Genomic DNA, 26,942 nt, shown 5'->3' with positions numbered 1-26,942 from the left:
AATCCCACCCCCCTTAGTTCATGTCCATGGGTCGTGCATGTAAGTTCTTTGGCTTCACCCTTTCCTATATTATTCTTAACTTCACTCTGTCTACTTTGTATCAACCAATTATGCTTAGTCCCTGCACCATTTCCCCATTTCTCTTCCCTGTCCCAGCTGATAACTCTCCAAATAATCCCCATACCTATGATTCTGATCCTATTCTGGTTTGCTTAGTTGGATTTTGTTCTTATTTTTTAGATTCAGTTGTTGATGGTTGTGAATTTGTTGTCATTTTAGTGGTCATAGTTTTGATCTTCTTTTTCTTAAGTAAGTCCATTTGATATTTCATATAATAATGGCTTGGAGACAATGAGCTCCTTTAGCTTCACATAGTCTGGGAAGCACTTCATCTGCCCTTCCATTCCAAATGATAGTTTTGCTGGATAGAGTAATCTTGGTTGTAGGTTGCTTTTCATCACATCAAATACTGCTTGCCAGTCCCTTCCTGCCTGCAAAGTGTCCTCAGAAATCAGCTGATAGTCCTATAGGCACCCCCCCCTGTAGGCAACTCTCCACCTCTCTCTTGCTGCCCCCAGGATTCTGTCTTTCTCTTTCACCTTTGGAATCTCAATCATGGTGCATCCTGGTGTGGTCCCCTCTGGGTCCAGCTCACCTGGGATGCTCTGTGCTTCCAGAACCTGTATGTCCATCCTCTTCACAAAATTTGGGAATTTTTCCTCATTTTTTTCAATTCTTGCTTCCTCATTCTGCACTGGTTGACTGTTTTTTTCTTCCTTATGTTCCAAATCATTGATTTGAACCCTAGTTTTCTTCCCTTCACCATTGGTTTTGTATGGATTTTCCTTCATTTCACTTAGCATAGCCTTCACTTCTTCTCTTTTGCATCTGCCATACTCAAGCATATCTGTCAAGCCTGTGAGCATCTTTATCATCAGTGTTTTGAATTCTACATCTGTTAGGTTGTCTATCTCCTCATCTGTGAGGTTGGCTATCTCCTTATCACTTAATTCTCCCACTGGAACCTTGATCTGTTCCCCCTTTTGGGCCATACTTCTCTGTCTCCTCATTATGAAAGGCTCCTGTATTTGTTTGCCTCTGTGTCCCAGGTAGAGCTGTCGCTCCTGTTACATTGTAAGGGGCAGAACTTTAGGGATTTGTCAGTACAGGGCGACCTGTTTCACCAACTTGTGGCACTGTATGTGGGGGAGGGGTCCGAGAGGGAATAATGCTGCCTGCCTAGCACTCACCCCCTTTTCAAGCACCTCTCACTTTCGCACCAGACTGGTGCCCCTCTAGCTGCTGCCCTGGCTGTCCTTCCTAGAGTGGATGGGTCAGCGGGCGTTCTAGGACCATGGGGGCCTTTTAAACAAGTGGACTCTGCTGAGAGCAGCAATTTCTTCCTCCACCCCAACCCCCACTGGTCTGCAGTCAGAAGCAATGAGGCTTGACTTTTCCTGGTGCTGGGACCGTGAGCTGGGAGGTCCGGTGAGGAGCTGGGAATGCTCCCCAGGTGTCCCTCCTGACTTTTTAAAATGTGTGACTATGCTTTCTGCTGGCGTGCCACTGCCGCCACTGCTGCCGCCACCATATCGCATCCTCTCCACCCCTCTTACCTGTCTGGATGAGTATTTCTTCTTTATATCTTTGTTTGTTGGATTTCCATACAGTTTGATTTTCTGGAACTTATGGTTGTCTCTAGTTTTGAGGTAGTTGTATTCCTTCTTAGTTGTGGAGGGAGATGCAGCATGTCTGTCTACGCCTTCATATTGACCAGAAGTCCAGGACACATGATTTTTAATTATTTTTGTTTGTTTTAGCAAATAATTTTTAAATATCATAGGGAATGTATTAATTGTTGCAAATTCTCATACAGGGATCCTGTTAGAGATGAATATGAATGAACTGCTGCTATAGGAGTCAATGTGGATGCATCGTTAAAATATGTTGTTGAAAAGACCAGTCACAGAAAAATATATACCTTTTAAATAAAGTTCAAAAATAGACAAAATTGAACACTGTCTTAAGATACTTAAATGTAAAAAAATTATAAATAAACTTAGAGTAGTGGTTATTTCAGAGGAGGTCAAGTTTATTTGGAGAACTTTTACTGATATACTATGGTAATTCTTAAGTAAAATTGGATGTATGGATCTATCTATATATCTGTCAATCTGTTTTGTGTGTGTGTGTGTGAAGGTATTGGGAGGAGTATCCTGAGATGTCAATCATTTTGGTTATATTCTATTTCTTTTTTCAGATTTAATGTGTTTTATTGATTAAAATATTACATTTGTGCCAATTTCCCTTCCCTCTGCTCCCCTCCACCCGGTGGCCCCCGTCCCTCCAGTTGTCCCCCCCTTTTAGATTATGTCCATTAGTTGTGCATACAGTTCCTCCCAACCTCTCTCCGTCTATTCCATTCCCTCCTACCATGATCCCCAATTCCTATATCATCTCCCTCCCTCTCCCCATTCCCCCTCCCTGTTGACCTCCCCCCAATATGCTTCCCGTACCCACAGTTCCTTTTCCACTCTCGTTGCCTGTTTAGTTTGCCTTTGTTTCATCTCCCTAGCTTCTGTTTTTTAAACCAGTCCCTTTAACATCTCATATAACAGTGGTTTGGATCTAATGAACTCTTTCAGTTTTATTTTGTCCTGGAAACACTTTCTCTGTCCTTCTATTCTGAATGACAATTTCGCTGGATAGAGTATTCGTGGTTGTAGGTTTTGGATTTTCATTACTTTGAATATTTCTTGCCAGTCCCTTCTTGCCTGTAGGGTCTCTCTTGAGAAGTCAGCTGATAGTCTAATTGGGACCTCTTTGTACATAATTCTTTTCTTCTCTCTTGCTGCTTTTAAGATTCTCTCTTTATCTTTAATTTTTGACATTTTGATTATAATGTGTCTTGGAGTGGTTCTCCCTGGGTCCAGTCTCTTGGGAACTCTCCTTGCTTCCTGGACCTGCAAGTCTATTCCCTTCCCCAAGTCTGGGAAGTTCTCCTTTATTATATTTTCACTCAATTTTTCAAGTTCTAGTTCATCTTCCTCGTTCTCTGGCAAACCAATGATTCTTATGTTGGGCCTTTTATAGCTGTCCCAGAGGTTTCTGATCCTCTCATTGTTGCTTCCCATTTCCTCTCTCTGCATTGGTTGACTGCTCGTTCCTTCTCCATATTCCAGTTTGTTGAAATGAACTCTGGATTTCTTTTCCTCACCATCTGTCTCGTATGTGGTTTTGTTCCTTTCGTTATGAATGTTTTTCGCTTCTTTCTTATCTTTTTCCTGCTCTTTTGTGAATTCTGTAAGCCACCTGATGACAATGGCCCAGAACTGAGCCTCTGACAGGTTTCTTATCTGTTCATCTGTCAGGTTCTCTATCTGCTGCCTGGTGAGTTGTGTCACCGGCATTTCTATAGTTGTCTGCCTCATTTTGACAGATGCGTTTTGTTTTCTTGGGCCGGCTGTAAGGGGCAGTGCCTGTGTACGCGTCACAATTCAGCGACTGGCGCCTGTCTGCGACCTATTTCGCAGCCCTGTGGTGCTTTCTTTGGGGGCGGGGGTCCAAGATGGATTCACACAGTTATTCAGCTAGGAGACCGGGATCCGTCCTCCCGCCCCCCTGGGCCTCACTGTTCAAGGCGATGCGATGCGGCTGCCGCTCTCCCCAGTGCCGGGGTCGCGCACCGCCAGGGGCTTGACCGCAGCCGGGATTCCTCGCCGCCTGCCGCTCCAGGTGCGACCGCAAACAGCGCTGCCCTCTTTAACTCTTACCTGCCCAAATGGCACCGCTGGTTTATAACTTCATATGTTGGGCTTCCGTGTAGTTTTATTTTCTGGAATTTCTAGTTATCCTTTGTTTTGAAGTAGTTGTATTCCTCTCTAGTTGTAGAGGGAGACCTAGCGTGTCCGTCTAAGCCTCCATCTTGGCCGGAAGTCCTCTATATTCTATTTTTTAAATAGTTATTACAAGTATCAGGGATGTCAGTTTTAGCCTTCTACTTCATAACTGAAATATTACACATTTTATTTTATAGATATTAAAATGTTTATAATTACATATTTAAAAGGTGTTGGAAGAATAAATACCATCGTAATAAGCTGTCATATCAGACTTAATACTGAGGATATGATTTTTAAAATCACTAGGCCCAGTATTTACTCCCTTTTCAGATTCTCTGTTTTTCATCAGAATTTTAATAACAAATTTCGGTAAGCATTTTCTACACTGGTAATATATAGCTAGGTTAAAAACTAAGGTTGACCTTTGAGTGGCTGAAAGATTACTAATATATACTTATTGTAATACATATAGTACTTAATTTTCTATTTCTATACAATATTATTAAAAAATTCCAAAACCACTCACTTTAAGTAAGTTTATTTTATAAGTACAAGTATCCTCTGTCTGCATGACACTTCATCTTTTTAAGGATTTTTTTTAGAACCTAAAACGAAATATGTTGTTATGAAATTTAGAGTAAAATATAATAAACATTTGACTTTTAAAGGAACAAAATATAAATTCTGTGGTTATTAAAACAGTCTCTATGATTATTTAAAAGCCTTAAAAAGTTTTTAAACTTCATATAGAATGTTAAATTCTTAGAAACATAGGAACAATATGATTGATCATGAAATAGTTTCTTCCTTGATATCAAGTTTATACATATTTCTTGGGTTGACAATTTAGAAGGTTTTGGTATATCCACTTTTATGTTAGAATAAATATGTGTGTGTGTGTGTGTGTATATATATATATATATATATATATATATATATATATATATATATATGAGGTTTGTCCAGAAAATATCCAGCCATGTACTATGAAAAATAGACCTTTATTTGAAGAAGACACAAGATACAAGTAACATTGTACATAGGACAATGACACCTCAGTTCTCTTCAAAGTAGGCACCTTGGGACCTCACACAGTTCTTCCAGTTGCCACCAGCTGCCCTATTGTATTTTCCTGAATCTCATCTATGGTCTGCAATCTCTTCCCTTTCAAATCTCTTCCCTTTTATTTTGAAAAGCCAGAAGTTACAGGGTGCCAAATCTGGGCAATAGGAGCACTTAGTCACCTGGGTGATTTGATGTTCGGTCATAAAACTCTACATGAGTCATGATGCATGAGTAGGTGCATTGTCATGATGAAGCTGCCAATCACCATTTGCCTATAGCTGCTACCTTCTGAATCATCTGAAAGTTTCAGTGGAGGAATGTTCAAGTTTAATGCAAAATTTGATGCAGATTCATTGCTCTACTCATTCAGTCATTTTGAATGTGACAGCCACGCACTACAGTGCTTACTCAATGGTGTCTACTGCCCCCACTACCTAGTACAGTGAAGTTGTCATTGTTCATGCATGTACATTCCAGTCCACTGTCCTTGGATATCAGGTTACATCAATGTCGCACAAACTGTTCTCATTTTATTAACAATGGTTGGACTTTTTCCAGACTAGACAAATACAACAGTTGTTGAAAAAATGTTTGTGACATTTACTTTCTTTATATGACTATATAATTTAAAACGTTGCATAACATTTTTTTCCTTTAGAATTTTTTTTTCTCCAAATGGAATGCTCTAAAAATGTCACTTTGAATTAAAGCGTAATGTTTGGAAGAGATAACTTATTTATGTCCTTGATGTAGATTTCAGTAACGTGCTGAGTTTTGCTGTAGTTGATTTTTTTCTGTATCCCTAAAGAAATCGCTGTAAATATTTAGATGTAAGGTTTTTAGATTTTACATTATAGAAAACAATGTTAGAATTGCATAGACTAAAAGAAAGTAATCCTTTATTCTTAGAAAAGGGTCGGATAAACACTCTGTATTTTATATTTAAACACACTTCACATCTGACTCATAAGTTCTAAATGCTTTTTATAGGTTTCTCAGTTTTAATGTAGATGTACTTTTAAAATAATATGACAAATTGGCTAAACTTCTAGTTCTTGTAGGATATATGTGCCATCAGTGGACTCTCCCTTATAAACTTACTAACATCCCTTAAAAGGGATAAATTTTTTATGACTAGTATGTATTTCCTAATTTCAGCATTTTAATGTAAAAATTAATAATTGACTAAAGCAGTATTTTACCAGCTTCAAGATAAGTTTAAATTCAGACCCAAATCCCTAACATCTTTATACAGGTCCTTTTTCCACTTCTCATTTTCACATCTGCTTGCCCAGTAAAATCACAGCCCCCCCCCCCCCAATTTAAGTATTAACTGCTGGCTTTAAATTTATAGCTATATTTTGTTTTTTTATGGCTGTGATCAGTGTTCATTAATTCAACAAGTATTTATTGAACACCAGCCACTGTGTTGGGAACTTTTCCTGACACCGGAATACAGTGGTTAAGTAAAATAGACAATCCATGTCCTACGGAGCTTACATCATGTGGAACTAAATAGCCACTTAGAAGGATATAATTACAAGTTAAAGTAAATTGTATGAGTAGCATATAAGGGTGCTTTAAAATGGAGATTTAATAAGTTGGGGTTCACAAAGAACTCTCCAGCATTTTAGAACTAAAGGATAAGTAGTACTTAGTGAGAAAAGAGAGGGGTAAATAAATTTTCATTCTTAGTCTGGCTAGTATGTCGTGATGGGTGGAGAGAGAGCAGTATTGATGAAACAGATGATTTATAGACCATGTTTAGAATTTTGCTTAGTGAAAAGGTAAGGATTTTAATTTGAGTGATAATGTGATCTTTAAAAAAAAAGACTTTATTTTTTAGAGCAATTTTAGGTTTACAATGAAATTGATTCGAAAGTATAGAGAATGTGTGTGTTTTGAAATTTTTTATTATGACTTCAGTTTTTTTCCTTCATGATAAAATATAGTGATGTCACCCTATAAAACTTTTAATTTAATATATTTCATTGAACAATAGGAGGAAATATCGGAACACTTTTTTGATAAAACATGGTGCTTCCCTCACCTATAATCCACCCCCGCAAAGTCCCATATGTTTTCTCTGAGTGAAGCCCAGAGTTTTATTCCTCTTGCTCCAAATACTGCCTATTCATTATTTATTTGTTAGGTTTCAGAGGCACACTAGTTTGTTTTTCAAAGAATTACTTGGCTGATACAGAGAATGACATAAGAAGACTTAAGTGAAAGCAAAATGTTCAGATGGGCGTTTGCAATGATTCAGGCTAGAAATGACGGTGACTTGAAATTGAGCAATGCTGTTGGAGGTAAACATTTATAAATAAAAGTTATGTTATATAAATAGTAACCGAAAAACACATTTAAAAAATCATTAAAAATTTATGCTAATAGTTACAAAGATTTTGTGTGTTTGTGTCTCTGGCTTAGAATGTTGACCTTGTCTAGTAAAAAGAAAATTAATTAATATAGGTGAAGTTAGGTTCTAGACATTGCTAGTAAATTAAATATATACAAACAGCTTTTATGTGGATTAAGGAAATGATGAGAGTCTTAATAAGATATAATTAGTTAAACTATAGGAGAAGCTTTCATTAAGCATATATAAAATCAATATAACAGTAAACCACAATTTGTTCAATATTGTATATAATTAGAGTGATACTTTTCTTATAATTAATGCCTTTCCACAAAGAAGTGTGGAATTAACATGCCACTGTTTTATAATTTTCATTTAAATCACTTGAAAAGATTAATGATAAGCTTTGGGAAAATTCAGTTTTAATTTGAAATCAGAATATTTTTCTTACTGAATAGAAAACAAATTCCTGTAATTTGTTAAGAATTCTCTATTTCGCATTCTTCCCCATATTCTTTTCTTTATTGATTTTAGTTATCAGTTTGTCACCACTTTTTTGAGTGACAGTTCTTCAGGTCTGTATGTACCACTAAAAACAAATTCATTTGACAAATACAGTATGCAACATTTATGTATATTTTTTCATACTACATAGTTGACAGAATTTTGCCATCTTTTTGAGGGGAACATATTATGTCATTAATGGCTATTACACAGAACTTTATTTTGTGCTTGAATGGTTTCATTTAAGAAATACCAATTCCATTTTTGGATTTCACCAGCTCTCTTAAATTGTATAACAAAGTAATTAACAGAACAGAAGTATAGGTATTTTTTAACATCTCAGTATATTGACTACTTGAATGGATAGTAGTCAATAAAATTAAATTCCACACCACCACAAAATATAATGCATACTTTATTTTTCTTTAATAGCTTTTCTGCTGTCACACAGAATGATTACTGTATATTTGAATTTTAAAAACTTATTTATCAATCAGCAACTATGTATATCCCTACCATTTTATTAGTCTGATAAGAAGATGGTAAATTCAGGATCCCAGTTTGGCTAATTATTGTTCTTTAAATAGTGGTCACATATTATGTTTGCATTGATATCAACATGACATTGTATGTGCCATTTTTTTCACTTTGCTGTACACTGGAGAAGATAAGAACATACTTGTGATTCAGTCACAGTACTGATAGTGTTAACCTCAATGCTAGGAGATAAAGAGAATCCCAGAATATTAAATCCTGAAGGAATCTTAGAGATAGATTTAAATAAATTATTTCATGTATTAGGAAAGTAAGTAACCTATGCAGTGTTACACAGCCAATTACTGACAGCTATCCTCCATTTTTCAATTTATTTGCATAGCAAACTTCTAATAGTAAGAAAGGAGCATTTACCTGTCAAGAGAATTTTTATAACATTTTATTTTGAGATGTGCATAAAATATATGTAGAGTAAGAAATACTTAACACTCTTATAACCATCGTTCAAGTCAAGACATAGGGCACTGTTGGCATTCCACAAGGGCCACCATGTGTTACTATCCCCTTCACTACCCTTTTCCTTACCTCTAGAGGTAACCATACCCTTACCTTTATTGTAATCATTTATTTATTTCTATGTATACATGTATGTATGCCTAAATGATAACGTTCAGACTGTTTTTGAACATTATGTAAATCAAATCATACTATTTTTGCTCTCTTGAACCTCGTCTTTCTTCAGTATTTTATCCTTAAAATTCATCCATGTTATGGAACATTCCTGTACGTGTTCATTCTCATTGTTGTGTAATACCCCATTCAGTTATGGCCAAACTGAACCGGCGAGTGTGGAACAATTCCAGCCTCACTGAGAAAACCAGACTGCGCATCTACCAAGCCTGCGTACTCAGCACTCTCCTCTATGGCAGCGAGACGTGGACCACCTACGCAAGGCACGAAAGGAAACTCAACAGCTTCCACATGAGGTGCCTGCGACGCGTCCTGCATGTCGCCTGGCAGGATAAGGTTCCCAACACCGAGGTGCTGAAGCGAGCCAACATGAGCAGTTTGCATGCAGTTCTTAGTGAGAGACGCCTCAGGTGGCTCGGCCACGTCAAAAGAATGGATGCAGGCCGTATTCCCAAAGACCTCCTCTCCGGCGAGCTAGCAGAAGGCCAGAGGATGACAGGGCGCCCAAAACTGCGGTTCAAAGACATCTGCAAAAAGGATATGACACAATGCTCCATCAATCTCAACACATGGGAAGTTCAAGCAGATGACCGCCTAGCCTGGAGGCTCGCGGTCAGGCAAGGTACGTCATGCGCAGAGGCTGCGCGCAACGAGGAGGCGGTCCAGAAAAGATCGAGGCGGAAGCAGCGTCAACAGCAGCAAGAACAGCCATCTGCCTTCACCTGTAACAAGTGCGGCAGGGATTGTCACTCCCGAGTCGGACTGCACAGCCATTCTCGGCGGTGCAGATAGACTCTCAAGAAGCTACGCCATCGTCTCTCGAGACGGATGGCTGCCGATGATTATTAATGGACTTTAAGGTTGTTTTCAGAATCTTGGAGCTGTTATGATAAATCCTGCTATGAAACCTCTTTTGTGCATATCTTGATGTCCATATGCAAGAGTGACTCTCTGATATATACCTAGAAATGAAACAGATGAGTCATGGGTTAAGCATAATTTTAATTTTACTAGATTTAATTGAAGTGTTACAAAGTGATTTTAGCCTTTTACACTCCTTCCAGCAATGTATGGGAGTTGCCCTGCTAACATTTGGTAAGTCAGATGTTTTAAATTTTTCGGCAGTCTGATGAGTGTTTAGTACATTTTCATTTGGTCTTAATTTTCATTTCCATGATGGTTAATGTGATGTAGCACCTTTTTTAATACGTTTATCAGCCATTTATATTTTTTTCAAGTGCCCATTCACATCTTTTAAGCATTTATTTATCTTTTTGACTTTTTTCTTATTGATTTCTAGGAGTTCTCTATGTATTCTGGATTTGAAATACTTCATAGTTAAATATATTGCAAATATAATCACTTTGTGTTTGTCTTTTAACTCTTTTTATGCGGTGTCTTGATAAACAATTTTATATTTTAATGTAGTTGAATTTTTTCAGTCTTTTTTTCATGTTTAGTGTTTTCTGTGTTTTATTTATGACATTTAATCTTATCTCTACCTCAGATTCTCTTATATTATCTTCTAAAAGTTTTACAGTTTTAATTTACATTTGCCTAAATTTACCTGTAATGGGTTTTTGTTTTGTTTGTTTGGTTTGAGTTATGGATCCAACTTAACATTTTTCCATATGGCTGTCCAGATTGTTGCACATTTATTGACCCAGCACCACTTACTGAAAACAGCATTCTAAAATTTGTTGCAATTGTGAATATATGTCAGAATATGTTTTTATGCTTTAAATTCTGTCCCATTGGTCTACTTGTCCTTTTCTCAATTCCACACTGTGTTAATGTTGCTTTACAGTAAGCATGACTGATAGGGTAAGTCCTTCTTCTCTGTTTTTCTTCAAGACTGTCTTGGTATTTTTGCCCTTTGAATTAACATTTAATTTCAGAATAAGCCTATGAAACCCCACCAAAACCTCTTTAGATTTTTGTGGAGGTTGCATTAACTCAAATCAAATTTTGACAATTAACATCTGTACAGTAGTCTTTGATTCGAAGAGCATAGTATGCCTCCTTTTATTTAGGTTTTCTGCAATATTGCTTGGTAAAATACAGACTGTAGTTATTGAGACACTAGTACATAGACAGTTATTATTTTATATATTTGGTTCAGTTATACATGAAGAGTCAAATGATTAGTTACAAATAAACCAAGGATTAAAATTTATAATATTCTGCACTGCATAATTTCTGATCATTTAGGTATTTGTACTTTGTATTGTTCAAAGGAACATAGCAACCTTTTGTTACCCAACCTTTTTTGTCTGTCACTTTTACTGATGTAAGATCAATTAAACATTATAAATAAATTACACATGTGCAGAGGTAGAGGAAAATGAGAAAATACATTGAAAACATTAGACATAGATGAAATAGTCATGCAGGAAATGAACACTTTTTATTTTAAAAGTGATTTTCAAATATTACAAAATCTTGGTCTGTCTTTTTTGTTATATTGTGTTGTTTGGGAATATTTCAAAGAAATACCTAAAGACATAGATACAAAATGCTATTACTTTAGTGATTATTGTACATATGATGCTCAGATCATGTACTTAAAGGGTAAGAGAGTAAAAAAAACTAATATATTCCTTGGCTATAAATGTTTTTTATAGGGTTCTAACTAAGAACATTTTATTTATCTGGCAAAGTAATTTGTTCTCTGATACTTCTAAGACTGCGTTTTTTTCCTTCTACCTATTCCATAGCTTTTCTTCTTTAATCCTGTAAAAGTTGATATTCTTCTGGTTTTGTCTTAAATTCTATCTTATCCCACACCCTTAGCCAGGCTACTCATCTGGCTCTATTGCAGTCAAGGTGAGTTGCTTTACACTTACAACGAGGTCTGTCTGGAAAAAGTCCAGCCATTGTTATGTAATGAGAATGGTTTGCACGACATTGATGTTACCTGGCAGCCAAGAAGAGTGGATTGGAATGTGCATGTATGAATAATGATAACTTCACTGTTTTAGTCAGTGGGGGCAGTCGACACTGTGGAGTGAGCATGTGTACTGTGTGGTTGTTGTATTCAGAATGACTGAGTGAAACTATTCAGAGAAATCATAAGGCTGCAGCTGTGGGTAACTGGCGATTGGCAGCTTCATCACAACAGCACACCTGCTCATGCATCACGACTCAGGGAGAATTTTTTGGTGACGTATCAAATCACACAGATGACTCAGTCCCTACCACCAAGATTTGGTGCTCTACAACTTCTGGCTTTTCTCAAAACTAAAATTACATTTGAAAGGGAAGATTCCAGTCTGTGGATGAGATTCAGGAAAATATGATGGGGCAGCTGATGGAGATTAGGAGAACTGTGTGAGGTGTCTAGTTTGAAGGGGACTGAGGAATCATTGTCCTATGTAAAATGATTCTTGTATCTTGTATCTTCTTCAATAAATGTCCCATTTTTTCATATTACATGGCTTGATACTTTCTGGACAGATCCTGTATTTAAGATTTAACAGAAGAGAAGAAGGGAAGGCATTATAACAATAGGAGAATTTCCAGGAATTCAAATTTTAGTCAACTCAGAATCAATGGAAAAGATCTGAAGCTAAGTCCAAAGTAAGATGTAGAAGAGTTGGCTGTTTCTAAAATGGAAGTTGTATTATACGCTCACTTTATTCTGATAGAATGCTACACCAACCAGTGACTTTCCTGTTTTGAAAGATGTTACATTAAGAGCACTCAAACAACTTATACCCATAGAGAACCAACTTCCAAAATGTTCAAAATTATTATAATTTTATAATATACACCAATAATTCTGATATAAATGGATTAATATATAATTATCACTATACATGTTGTATATAACCTTAGAGTTGATTGCTGAAAGATACGATTTAACAGCCTTAGGTCCAGCTGCCTGATTTTTTTTCACAGATTTTTATTTCAGTTTTATAAAAATGTTTATTATCCATGTACAAACTTTTAAAAAATTTCTTTAAGTTAAAAAAAATTTATTTTTACAGAGGGGAAGAAAAAGGAGAATGCAAGGGAGCAAAACATTAATGTGTGAAAGAAACATTGATCAGTTACCTCTCACATGCTCCCAACTGGGTACCTGGATCACAATCCAGGCATGTACTCTGGCCAAGAGTCAAACTGGTGACCTTTCTGTTTGTGGCACAAGGCCCAACACAAATGAGCCACACCATTCAGGACAAATTTTTTAATTTTTAAATTATAGTGACATACACTATTATATTAGTTTCAGGTGTACAACCCCATAATTAGACATTTATATAGCTTATGAAGTGATCACCCTGATAAATCAAGTACCCATGTGACACTGTATATAGTTACACAATATTATTGAATATATTCCCTGTACTCAGAGAAGGAAAACTCTGACTCCAAAAAACCTCCGCTGCCTTGCGGCATACCTCTTCAGGGGAAAGGCTAAGGGAGTAAACCCCGACAGAAAATCCGGAGCCGGAGTCCCTAAGGCGGTTTGACGTTGTAGTCAACACCGGCAACTCCTGCGGCGCACCTGAAGCCAAGCTGTATTGACTCCGTCTTTCCCTTGGACCCTTCAGCTGCGAAGAGAGGGGGGGTCTGCTGCATGGGCAACAGCAGACCCTCCATATCACCCTGCCCAGGCTCTGTAGCTTCAGCTTCACTGGAGAGGACACTCCAGTGTCATCGCAAGATGTCGATTCAACACGGGAGGAGACAGATACCGTGTCACTCCCGAGTCGGACTGCACAACCATTCTCGGCGGTGCAGATAGACTCTTAAGAAGCTACATCATCGTCTCTCGAGATGGACGGCTGCCGACATTCCCTGTACTGTATTTTACATCCTGTAACGATTTTGTAACTACCCATTTGTACTTCTAAATCCCTGCACCTTTTCACCCATCCCCCCAACTTCCTCCCATCTGACAAACATTCTCTATTTTTTGTTGTTGTTGTTTTTTTGTTTCTGTTTTTTAGATTCCATATAAAGGTGAAATCATGTGGTAATTTGTTATTCTCTGACTGACATTTCTCTGCGCATAATACCCTCTAGATCCATCCATGTTGATACAGATAGCAAGATTTCGTTCTTTTTTTTATGACTGAATGTTATTCTATTGTATATATGCACCAATTCTTTATCCATTCATCCACTGATGGACATTTAGGTTACTTCTATATCTTGGCTATTGTGAATAATGCTGCAATAAACATACAGATGAGTTTGTCTTTTTGTTGTAGTCTTTATTTCAAAGTCTTCTGTCTGGTATAAGTATTGCTACCTAGCTTTTTTTGTTTGCTTCCATGATCATGGAATATATTTTTTTGTCACTTTACTTTCACTCTGTATGTCTTTTGATCTGAAAACAACACTATTTATAATTACTTCAAAAAATAAAATACCTAGGAATAAATCTAACCAAGGATGTAAAAGACCTATACTAGGAATTTATAAGACACTGAAGAAAGAAATTAAGATACAAATAACCAGAAGCACATGCCATGTTCATGGATAGGAAGAATTAACATCATTAAAATGTCCATACTACCCAAAGTAATCTATAGATTCAACAGAATTCCTATTAAGATTTCAATTATGTATTTCACAGAACTAGAACAAATATTTCAAAAATTTATATGGAACCACAAAAGGCCCCACATAGCAACAGCAATCCTGAGAAAGAACAACAAAGTTGGAGGAATCATACTGCCTAATATAATCTATACTCTAAGGCCATAGTAATCAAAACAGCATGATACTGGCATAAAAACAGACACATAGACAATGAAACAAAATAGGCCAGAAAACCTGCATCTTTATAATCAATTAATATTTGACAGAGGAAGCAAACACATACAATGGGCTAAATATAGTTTATTCAATAAATGGTGTTGGGAAAATTGGATGGATATGTGCAAAAAAAATGAAGCCAGACCACCTTCTTATACCACACACAAGAATAAACTCGAAGTGGATTTAAGGACTTCAATTTTAGACCCGAAACCATAAAAAAATTTTTTTCTCTTCTAATTGAGTGTTATCTGCTATCTTATCTTTCAGATTGCTGATAATCTATTGGTGATTCCTTGTAACGTATTCTTCATTTCAATTTTATTATTTGTTTCTGACTTTTTTTTTTTTTAATGATTTCTATGCCCTTTCTTAGGCTGTTGAATATCTCACTAAGTTCCTTGAGCATCCTTATAACCATTGTTTTGAACTCTGTATCTGGTAGTTTGCTTGTGTCCATTTCATTTAGTTCTTTTTCTGGAGATTTGTCCTGTTCTCTCATTTGGGACCCATTTTTTTGTCTCCTTATTTTGGCTGCTTCCCTGTGTTTGTTTCTATGTATTAGGTAGAGCTGCTATGTCTGTTGGACTAGGTAGAGTGGCCTTAAGTAGTAGGTATCCTTGGGGGCCCAGTGGCATAGCATATCCAGTCACCTGAGCTGGGTGCTCTAGGCACAGCCCCCTTGTAGGCTGTGTGCACCCAACTGTTGTCGTTGAGCCTTGGTTGCTTTTACCATGTGACTGGGAAGGATTGACCCACCCAGCTGATCTGTTGCAAGGACTGGCTGTGACTGCAGTGGAGGCCAGCTGTCTGATTTTTGCAGAAGAGAAGGAACTGAAAAGCTAAAAGACTTGGCTGACATTGATTGGTTAATTATTGTCAGGTTTGTTAGAATAATCCTGGTCTTCCAATAAATCTTCCTTCTACATACCAAGCTGCTATTATGTGTTAATTTTTTTCTTTAATAATTTTGCCTTTGCTTTTCTTGAAGTTTTATTCAAGAAGATAAGACAATTTCCAAAAAATCATTTGTTATGTTGCCTGTGACTTCTCAAAAAGATAGATCAACAGTATTTCCTTTTTGCATTTTCTTATTTACTCATTGAATAAAATATGTGGTGAAGGTGAAATAGCACATGAGCATAGAAGGAGGAGTTGTGAGAAGACCATATTAACATACTCTAATAACATGTATACTAATAATGTGACAGATCTGAGTTATATACTCTTTTAATATATCTGGTTACTGGATATTTCTTAGATGATTTGTGTAGGATATTCTGAAATGTAGCACATCATAAATTTCAAATTCTGAGTTTTCAAATAGCCATATTGGTTAAAGTAAGAATTGAAATACCTCCTTGAAATAAGTTTCTTTTAAAAATCCAACTCATTCCAGTAACAAAATTTACTGGGAATTTTGTGTGTTTTCCAGAGGTTTTGTTGTTTTCAGATACCTATTATAAATTCCTCCAGTGATGACTTGCAATTGAATATTGAAACAGTAGTTGTCTGTACAAGTTGACCTGTTGGAATTTTAAAGCCATAAGTAATTAAAGTTAATCAACATTCTGAATTATTCTTACAATTATTTAATCATAGGCTTTCTTTTATTATTATACATGTTTCTCAATCATTTTTCTCTATCTCTTTTCCTCCCTGCATTTATTTTTCATGTTGTCTATTGGTAGAAATGTAGAATAACTTTAATGTGTCATACCTAAACCATTATTAGTCAAATATGCTTTAAAAGATGTATTCTAAAATCAAATACATTCTGTTGTTAATCTTTTATGATACCTACTTTACTTTCCTCCCTCCCGCCCTTTATCTCTCTCTCCCTCTCCCCTCTTCCCATTCTTCTTCTTTCCTCCTCTTCTCTCTTACCCTTTCTGAGGAAAAAAAGAAAACATGGTATAGAGGAAAACTATTTGAACAAAAAGCACTTTTATTAGGAGACCCATACCCCGTATTTATCATCATTGGAGGACTGAATGAGAAACAAAGGAGGGAAGAGATTGAGGGACAAGATGCCATGGGTGATAGAGTTTTGATGGTGTAAAGAAATGAGAGACTCAAAGGACCTTAGAAATACTAGAAAATATGAGAAAACACCTGATTTTAAGAAGGTGCTGTGTGTTAATACTTAGATTCTACTGCCTTCAATCCCAATGCTTGTATATTTTATGAGTAAAAACTTAAATTCTCATCTATGCATACATGTTTAAGTGTGATTCTGATCAGAGTGTAGGCTAGGAATATGGCTTTATAAGATTACTTGAATTTCACTTAATTGAAATAGAAATCTGAAGGCCAAATTGTTGACATTCAAACTTGTGTTGTCTTTCTCACATCTGACTCAGTTATTGTCTCAGCTAAAATGTTATCTATATGGATAAAATACATGTAATATACTATTTTTTTTATCTAAAAAGAGGATATATATACATATATGTATGTGTGTATGCCCTATGTTTATATACACTTACATCCACACAGACATACACTTACCAACTTATATTAAGAAATAATGGGAAGATAAATCATAAAATAAATTCTCCAAAGTGAATAAACCATTTTCACTCCCAGTACAGTGTATGAGAGTTCCATTTGCTCCATATCCTCCCCATTTGGTGCTGTTAGTAATTTTGACTTTAACTGTTCTGATGAGTATGAAATGTTATATTACTATGGTTATAATTGTCACGCTGTTTTTGCTCTGAGAAATCACCCAGAGAACCATCTAGAATTTTGCACCAGGTTTATTGAAAGAAGGGAGGAAAAGGAGTTAGAGGTAAGAAAAAACTCCCAATCCAACTCGAGGGCTCATAGGAGCACAGGAAAAGAGAAAGGGGAAAAAAAAAAAAAAAAAAAAGGAGGAAGGGGGACGAAAACTCCCGGTCTACCTCGAGGGCCCGAAGGAGTCCCCTCCATATTCACTTGCAAGCACTGTTTCCACACCTTTCCGAACATCCATACGGTTAGGGTGAATTTACCCATCAACACACTCAACAATTTCCTTGCTTTTCCCTGGTCAATATGTCGGACTAGATCTATTAACATTTCTTCAGGGAACAAGAAATGTCCATTTTTATTTCTTATGGGAGAAGCTGGGACAAAGTTAATTTGCATACAGTTCATTTGCATATGTCAAAAGTCCAGGTGGGTGGTCCAGCCGCCGCCATCTTTTGACAATGAAAGAACAGAAAGTGTAGGTAGCATAGATGCCCCGAAGGAATTGAAGCTGGAGGGAGGAGCCTTTGGGACTATGCGAGCTACTATGCGTGGAGCCACCATGCACAGAGTTTACACAGCCGCAGTAGAAGCTGCGGTATTAGCCGCACTCCCTCCAGCCAGTCGCTCCTACCGGAACGCCATGTTCTGACAATAATTACATTAAATCATGTTGAGCCCTTTTACAGGGACCTATTTGCCATTCTTACATCTTCTTTGTGAAGTGTATTTACTCTTTTGCCCACTGAGAGGGGGTTATTACTCAATTCATTTTTGATTTGTAGGATTTTGTATTCATTCTGAATATATTTTCTTTGTCAGATGCATGTGAAAATATTCTCTTCCTTCTGCTATTGGACTATAATGTAAGGATATTATGTATAGAAAATACTGTACATTTCATATTTCTAAACTGGTCATTTTGGAAGAAAATTAAAGTAATTAGTATTTAAAACACAGACTTTATAGTTTTGAATTTAACACAGAAATTACATTCTATTCTGTTTTTTGGTTTCAGGTGCAGTTAAAAACTAGCATTTCTAGTCAGTATGTAATTCGGATGCAACCAACTAATAGGTGCCTGTCTACACTGGAGTGTGCAGCTGTTGCTCTTTCCATCTTGGAGAAAAATGATCACATACAAGAGGTATGTATGTCTTTGGAAGGGTATATAGTTTTTTAAAGTAGGAGTTCGGTTAGATTTTATCTAGAAAATTTAGAAACGCATGGCTTGTTAAATTTTAGCTCAAGTAAAAATAGAATGTATCTGTGATAGAGATTTATTTATGTTTATAACCTTTTCCTCTCTGGTGTTTTTCTGTTAGTTTAGCATTCCAGATCCCATTATTTAAAATTGCTTATATATTCTAAGTTGTGCAAACACCTTTGTGATATGCTAAATTACATTTAAGTATCACAACATTAAATATAGGTTTTTGAGGGGCTAGATTTTTCTTTTAGTGTTTTATATTTCCCTTTTAGTACGCATTCTTCCATTCTTCTGTACTCAAAAGAAGAAATGTCTCCAACTCTGACATTTTCCATGTCTTAAGGGTAGGGGAGAAGAGAGGGAAAGAAGAACAACTTACTTTTTTTGCATTGTTTCTTTTATGTCAGGAGGTCTACCAACTTCCTGTTTATCTCATTAACCGTACTTAGAGTGCAAAAAAGATATAACTTTTTGAGAAAAACACCTGCAGAATATGAAAAGATTATAACCTGCAATCATCATTTTATTTAATTTTCATGAAAGCCTGATGATTCACATATAATTAATTATCATCAGTAAAGAATAATGTTTTATTGCACTCATTAACATCTCAGTCTTTGGAACATTTAAGAAACTTTGCACTTCTGGCAAAAAGAAAGCAAAATAAAACTTATATTGATAGGTTTTGATAAATACAACTCAAGAAGAAAAGTCAGAGGGTAAAGATATAACTAAATGAAGTTTGTTACTAACATACACATGCACATACACCAAGTACTCTTTCCTGTCTTCTTTCTCTTTCTCATACACTGTGGTTACTATTATATAAGTGGGTGTCTTAGCCAGAAGGAAATTTCAATAATGGATAAAAGCTCAGGTCAGAGTAACTGGGTTAGTTACCATGCAAAACAACAAAGGGCCTTCAGAGCAAGAAGAGTTAACGAATGCCAGGAGCAAGCATTTACTTGTCTTTTCCTCTCTTCTCCCCTACCCTAAGACATGGAAAATGTCAGAGTTGAAGACATTTCTTCTTTTGATGAAAGAAGTAGGCTTTCATGGATAGCCTTTTTGAAGTTGATTTTGTTTTAGATCTAGGCAGTTTCACTTTCTTTGTTCCTCTCCTTTGAGAAGAATATTCATGAGGGACTTCAGATCTTTACCCCAAATTACTAGGAAGTGTTTTCAGACTTTTCTCCCTCCATTCTAACCCTGTTACCTACTTCCATGTACCTAGCTGTCAACATATAACACTTAATATACTACGCTACTTGTCTTCTTTTATTTATTTATTTTGTCTAGTTACCATTATTCCTGTAAATTCTTGAGAGAGAGAAAAAAAAAATGAACAAAAAATAAACTATTCTATTTTTAGGTGTCTTAAAATTATTTAAACTTGCTTTCCATACAGTCTCAATGTTTGTTTCCCTTTTTGTTGATGGAAAACTGTATGATCAGTCACCATCAGACCAAGGACCCATTAAAAGTTCAAATATTGAGGGGAAAATAAAATATTCTTTGGCTATAGATTTAAAATTTTCCTCACCTTCTTTTGGGTTCTGAAAAGAATCCTTTATGGATGTACTTTCCTAATTCTCACAATTGGAATTCAATCTTTACTACTATCCTAAACAGAAGCTTTAATGTTAGTATTGGTGGTGATTGAATAACAGTAATAGGGCCAGGGTTAAGGATGGGGTTTGTACTAGTACTACTGCTACTAATGCTGCTACGTGCTTTCCCAGTTTTATGACAAGTTATTCTGATATTAATTAATGTACCATCATAGCAGGAAACCTATCTTATGTTCTGACATACAGGCAAAGTTTAAGATGCAGGATGGAGACACACCCTTCATCTCCAGCTTTTGTCATTATCTATGGATTATATTGAACATAAAGTCCCAAAGTAACGGTGAGGTCGGTGAGGTCCTAGAGTTCTCATTCTGTTCACTTTGCCAGCAGGAGTACTCATATGATATTCATCAGGAGTAGGAAAAGGATGTTTGACAATCAGACATGTGACTTAGGAGGTGCTAATAAGATGGTCTACCAGAGTTTGAGCAGAGGAAATGCATAATGAAACATCCCAAGTTGCTTACTATTCCAGATGGCAAAAACTTAGCTTTCTTAGTGGGGGAATCCCATGTTCAGCCTATTCAAATCTAGCTAAAATTTAGAAAAAGTAAGGTACATTCCTCTGAGAAACGCAATTACTGTCTGCTCTAAATGTAGGTGTTTTCTTTCTTTCCTGGGGAGGAAATCTATGCCATACATTTCCCCCCAATAACCTTTAATTAGTACCATCATCATAAAACCTTAAGATGGTGGGGAGATTAGTAATCTTTCAGTTGGTTTCATTCTGTAGAGGTACGGCTTCTCAGAACAACAGCCTTCTTAGCCTGTTAATTCATCCTCATCCTTTATTCTCAAGCAGTTTTTCAAACACTTGAAGTAGCATGATATGAGCTTTGAATCAGATTTGAATTAAAATTTCATCATTTTTCATCATTACTTTTTGCCAGTGGGCAATTCATGTAATCTCTTTGTGCTTGTTTTCTTATCTGTAATATAAAAAAAATAGTTACCTCATAGTGTTGTTGTGAGAATTGAATGGGATAATTAGTGTGTTCATTGCGTGACACCAGACATTCAAATAGTTAATCCTCTTGCCCTTTCTTGCCTTTCTGATTGGATTGATACAAATTTTGAACTAAAAGTTGGTGATATTCATTAAACTACAATAATATTTACCAGGCTTTTCATACCCTGGAAGCCTTGAGTTTGGGAATTTTTTTTTATTTTTATTATAGAACCATCTCTACTTATGAAGTTTTGCCTTGTGAACTTTTATAACTAAATATGGCAAGGCTTTGTGCCATAGCCTAAGTGCCTTAGCTCTACTCAGCACCAGTATTTGGTAATAATGGTCCCTTGAAAACTCACTTTGTACCTGCACACAGAAGGATTAACAAAACTTTGCCTTTGCCTGCAAATAACCTTTTTCTAATTTGTTAATTGTATGAGAGGATTTTCTTTGTTCCTCAGAACCAGTCCATCTCTCATATAGCTTCACATTGCCTCAGATATGTTATTCATTTATATGGAAATATTATTATTATCAAGTAGTATGCCAAATATTTTAATGCATCATCTTAGTGTACCATAATAACAGCCTTATAAGGTAGACATTATTTTCCTCATTTCACAAATGAAGAAAACAAGGCAAAAAGAGGTTATGTAATCTCTGGGAACATATAGCTACTACATGATTACATCTGTCAAGGTAAGCTGGATTATTATGACCCAGCAATTCTACTTCTAGGAATATATCTGAAGAAATCTTAAACACTTATTCGAAAGAATAAATGCAACCCCATGTTTATTGCAGCATTATTTACAATAGCCAAGATTTGGAAGCAGTCCATGGGTCCATAAGTAGATGAGTAGGTAAAAAAGCTGTGGTACATTTATACAATGGAATATTACTTGGCTGTAGAAACCTTTGTGACAGTATGGATGGAACTGGAGAGCATTATGCTGAGTGAAATAAGCCAGTCATAGAAAGACAAATACTGTATGATTTCACTCATATGTGGAAGCTAATGAACAAACTGAACTAACAAGCAAAATAGAAATGGGCTCATAGATAGAGAGCAGGATGACAGCTATCAGAGGGGAAGTGGGCTATGGGGCTGGGTAAAAAGGTGAAAGAGTTAAACAAACAAACAAAAAAAGTTACCTAAAAAAATACAGGCAATAACATTGTGATTACCAGAGGGGAGGTGATGTTGGGGGAGGTAAAAAAGGGTCTATGGGGATAGATGGTGATGGAAGGATATTTGAGTTGGAGTGGTGAACACTCAATACAATATACAGATGATGTATTACAGAATTGTACACCTAAAACGTATATAATTTCACTATCCAATGTCACCCCAATAAATTCAATTAAAAAAGATGAACTGGATTAAGCTCCAGTAACTTAAAACTCCAAAATTAGAATAGTGTAGTACAACAGAGATGATGTATTACAGAATTGTACACCTAAAACGTATATAATTTCACTATCCAATGTCACCCCAATAAATTCAATTAAAAAAGATGAACTGGATTAAGCTCCAGTAACTTAAAACTCCAAAATTAGAATAGTGTAGTACAACAGAGGTTTATGCCTTGCTCCTGCTGTCTGTTCAGTGGGATTGCCAGGAAGATCTCTGCTCATTGCAGTCACTGAGGGACCCAGGCCTTTGGAGGCACTCTCAAGACATGTCATCTGCTTTCTTCAAGGAAGGTTAAAGGGAGGTGGTAAATCATGTACTGTGTTTAAAGCTTCTGCGCAGAGGTGGTGGCACACATATGTGCTCACATTTCATTAACCAGTACTCCTTTTTTTTTTTTTCTTAATTAATTTTTTTTAGATGTGCTCACATTTCATTAACCAGTACTCCTTATATAGCCATGCCTAACTTCAAAGGGGCCTAGAAAATCCAGTCTGATCATGTACCAGGGAGGACTGGCATATTTGTGAATAGTCCTAATGACTACCACAGAGATGGAGTGGGGAATCTCTTCAGGTCTGTCTATCTCCAAAATTCATTCCCTTAATTACCTTGGAAAGTTAATAATAGACACTTATCTTCAGGAGGTAAAAGTTGGAGGCCCTTAACCATAGGAATATTAGTATTCTCCTGTTTGTGAAGAATTTAATATGATAAAATGGCAATAGAACCTTCAATTGTTTCACTCTGTATATAGTCCTGGATATGTTTCCTAAGTACAGTGATGCAGAATCCAATCATTCCACTATGTTGACTCTGTAAAGTGATACATAGTTATTTCCACATTTTCTCTCTTGTTTGTAGAAATGAAGATATTAAAAGAAATTATGAGAACATATCTAAAGGACTTTCTACAGCAGTGTCATGCAGACTTTTCCAAGATATTTGTCTTTTTCTTATGTAACAGAGCACGTAGTACAGTAGTTGAACCATACAGGAATTTCTTTTTCTCCTGTAAATAAGGAATGCCAGGGCTGGGATGCATCAGAGACCCATATTTTTTCCTGTCTTTCTGTTCATCCTCATATATATTTATTTTAATCTTCTTGTTTATTGCCCTGTAGTCACATGGTGGTTATTTCACCTCTAACAATCCTGTTCCATTTAAGAAGAAAGAACAAGCCTCTGCCTGCTGAGTCTATCCATTTTAAAGAGGCTCTGGGAGCCCCGCTTAAGGACTTCCACTTACCTCTCACTGGATAGACTGTGTCAGGACCCAATGTAATGTTGCTAGCTGGACACATTGCTACCTTGAATAAAATTTTTGATTTTTTAATGTGGTAGAAAAGAATGGATGGATTCTTTCTTTAAAAAGTGACTGCTAAAATTTTAAAGAGTTTATTGTACATTAAAGCTATTAAAGCCCTTTTTACTTCTTGTGTTGTATATGTGAGGGAATAAATTTTCACACGGACATTTTGAAATTTTTATAGTTAAATATATCAGTTTTCCCTTTGTTCCTTCCCTTCCTCCCTCCCTTCCTCCATCTCTCCCTTCCTTCCTTCCACCCTCCCTCTCTCCCTCCCTCCCTCCCTTCCTTCCTTCCTCCTTCCTTCCCTTGCTTCCTCCCTTCCTTCCTCCCTTCCTTCCTTCCCTCCCTTCCTTCCTCCCTCCCTCCCTTCCTTCCTTCCTCCCTCCCTCCCTCCCTTGCTTCCTCCCTCCCTCCCTCCCTTGCTTCCTCCCTTCCTTCCTTCCTTCCCTCGTTCCTTTAACAATCTGCTCAAGTGTTGCTATTGTTATTTTTAGAAATTGGATAAGGGGGCTCAGGTTCAATGAAAGAATCTGACTCAAAATGTATTTAAAACACTGACATCTCTGTATGGTATAAAAAAACTAGTATAATGTTTTTATTTAAAATTTTTAAAATTTGAATGACTTTAGGAAAGGCATATACTCCAGTTGTTTTACAGCCTCCACCATTCGCTTGTTACCTTATAGATCCACCCAGTTCACATGCTTGTGGTCAGTGGCTGGCCCTGTAGATATTTACATTTAGACTGGTATGGATACAGTTAGGATTATTTCCAATGCACCAAAACCTGGATATATAACTTGTATGTGCTCCATGGGCTAGTGTGCATTAGTAAACCACTTACCCATTACTGCCATCATCTAATTGTTATCAGGTAGCAGGGAGCAGCCTTCTGTGATTTAAAAATGGATCAACTAATTGTTATCTAAAAATTTCTTATAGTCTGCTTGTTACAGATTAAATTATAATGGCAACAGTTCTTCGTGGGGTTTGAATATCTTTTTTTTTTTAATTGTTGTTCTATTACAGTTGTCTGAATTTTTCTCCAGTTGCTCTCTACTGCCTCACCCACCCCCAGGGTTTGAATATCTTAATGTATAAAACTAAATTCAGACTTTATCACCTGTATGAAAATTGATTTGTATCTTTTTACTGGAGTTACTTAGTAGTATATAGGTATGGATTTAAATAAAGTATTTATTTAGGAATCATCATATATTTATTAGAGTATCTGTTGCTTTTCATAGTTAAAAGCAAATAATAATAATAATAATAATAATAATAATAATAATAATGCTTGTTTCTGAAGAAAAATTCTAGATAGAATACCATGACTTGTCACAGACACTTTAGTTTTGTTTTTTGTTTTTGTTTTTTATCTTAACAGACTTTGCTTCGCCCTCTTCAAGCTTTATGCTCTTTCCAGCTTCAGCATGGTGCTCAAATTCGTCTCAGCAAGGAACATCTCCTGAAAAATGGATTATATCCTAAGCCGATGCCAAAGAACAAACGCAAACTCAGGAAGATGGAACAGTTAATGAACAGTGTTAAAATTTAGTACAAATGTTACAGTCCTATTTATGGTGTCTTCAGCTGACAGTATCAGATTAAGTTCTCATACAAACTAAGTCTGTGGGGATTTTTGAGTGTCTAAAGGATGAGGGTTACACACTAAACTTGCCCAGAAGAACAACATAAATCAAATAGCCATAAAAGCAAACAAACAAACGTTACACTACTCAGTGAAAAGCAAGATTTTATACTGCATTTATTTTTTAATATGTGCCTCTAATACATTTTTTCAAATTCATAATTTAAGATGTAAGATTAGTTGTTGAGCTGGACTAGAAGTTTTTAAAATGGAAGGAAATTGTTGTGCCTGATTGGAATGGTAATGTTTGCATTAATGTTTTACAGATAATTAGGTGTAGGCCTATATTAGAGGATACCTGCATCAATTTGCAATAGTATACATGAACTTTATAGTTTCAAATAAGTGACAAAAATAATAATAATCAAGTAGTTTAGATTGAATTTACTTATTTCTTAAAACAATATAACAGAATAAAGAAACTAAGTATTCTTTAGGGACTAAACTTAAACTCAGCTAATGTGATTAAATGTTCTATTTAATGCCCCTAATTTTTTTATTAAGGCGTAATTGACATAGAACATTATATTAGTTTCAGGTATACAACACATTAATTTGATATCTATATAGTACAAAATGGTAACCATAATATATCTTAATATTCATCACCATACATAGTTTTTTTTCTTGTGATGAGAACTTTTAAGATTTACTCTTAGCAACTTTAAAATATTCAATACAGTGTTATTAACTATAATGTAATCATCAAGTCATATGTTATATTCCCATGACTTATTTATGTTCTAACTGGAAGCTTGTACCTTTTGACCCTCTTCACCCATTTTGTTCACCCCAGAACCCCGCCTCATTTAAAAAAAAATTATTCCATGTATAAGTGATACCATATGGTATTTACCTTTCTCTGACTTCTATCACTTAACATAACATAATGCCCTTAAGGCTCATCTGTGTCACAATGATAAGATATTATTCTTTTTATGGCCAATTAACATTCCATTTGAATGGAATACACACACACATACACATATAAAGTCATCCATCTATTGATGGACACTTAGGTTGTTTTCATATCTTGGCTATTGTAAATAATGCTACAATGAACAAAGGGGTGCATACCTGTATCTTTTTGAACTATTTTCATTTTCTTCAGATAAATACCCAGAAGTGGAATTGCTGGATTATATGGTAGTTCTATTTTTAATTTTTTGAGGAACCTCTATACTGTTTTCCATAGTGGCTGCACCAATTTCATTCCCACCAACAGTGCACAAGTGTTCCCTTTTCCTCACCAACACTTTTCTTGTTTTTTAGATAATAGCCATTCTGACAGGTGTGAGGTGGTATCTTATTGGGG

General features: G+C 36.0%; 1 protein-coding gene across 1 annotated transcript in view; it reads left to right on the top strand.

Moving 5' to 3' along the window:
- Positions 1–25,733, top strand: part of DTWD2 (DTW motif tRNA-uridine aminocarboxypropyltransferase 2) — an 84,271-nt gene extending 58,538 nt beyond the window's left edge. Inside the window, exons 5-6 of the mRNA XM_090279037.1 lie at positions 18,476–18,604; positions 25,364–25,733. Coding sequence (XP_090135163.1) covers positions 18,476–18,604; positions 25,364–25,534 — 300 coding nt within the window. The 3' untranslated portion in view covers positions 25,535–25,733. The remainder of the gene's footprint in view (positions 1–18,475; positions 18,605–25,363) is intronic.
- Positions 25,734–26,942: the final 1,209 nt, after the last annotated feature.

The sequence above is a fragment of the Furipterus horrens genome, unplaced genomic scaffold (assembly GCF_987537825.1).
Source record: "Furipterus horrens unplaced genomic scaffold, mFurHor1.1.pri manual_scaffold_5, whole genome shotgun sequence".
In the NCBI taxonomy this organism is placed as follows: domain Eukaryota; kingdom Metazoa; phylum Chordata; class Mammalia; order Chiroptera; family Furipteridae; genus Furipterus; species Furipterus horrens.
Note: the sequence above shows the minus strand (reverse complement) of the source record. Positions and strands in the feature narration are given on the sequence as shown.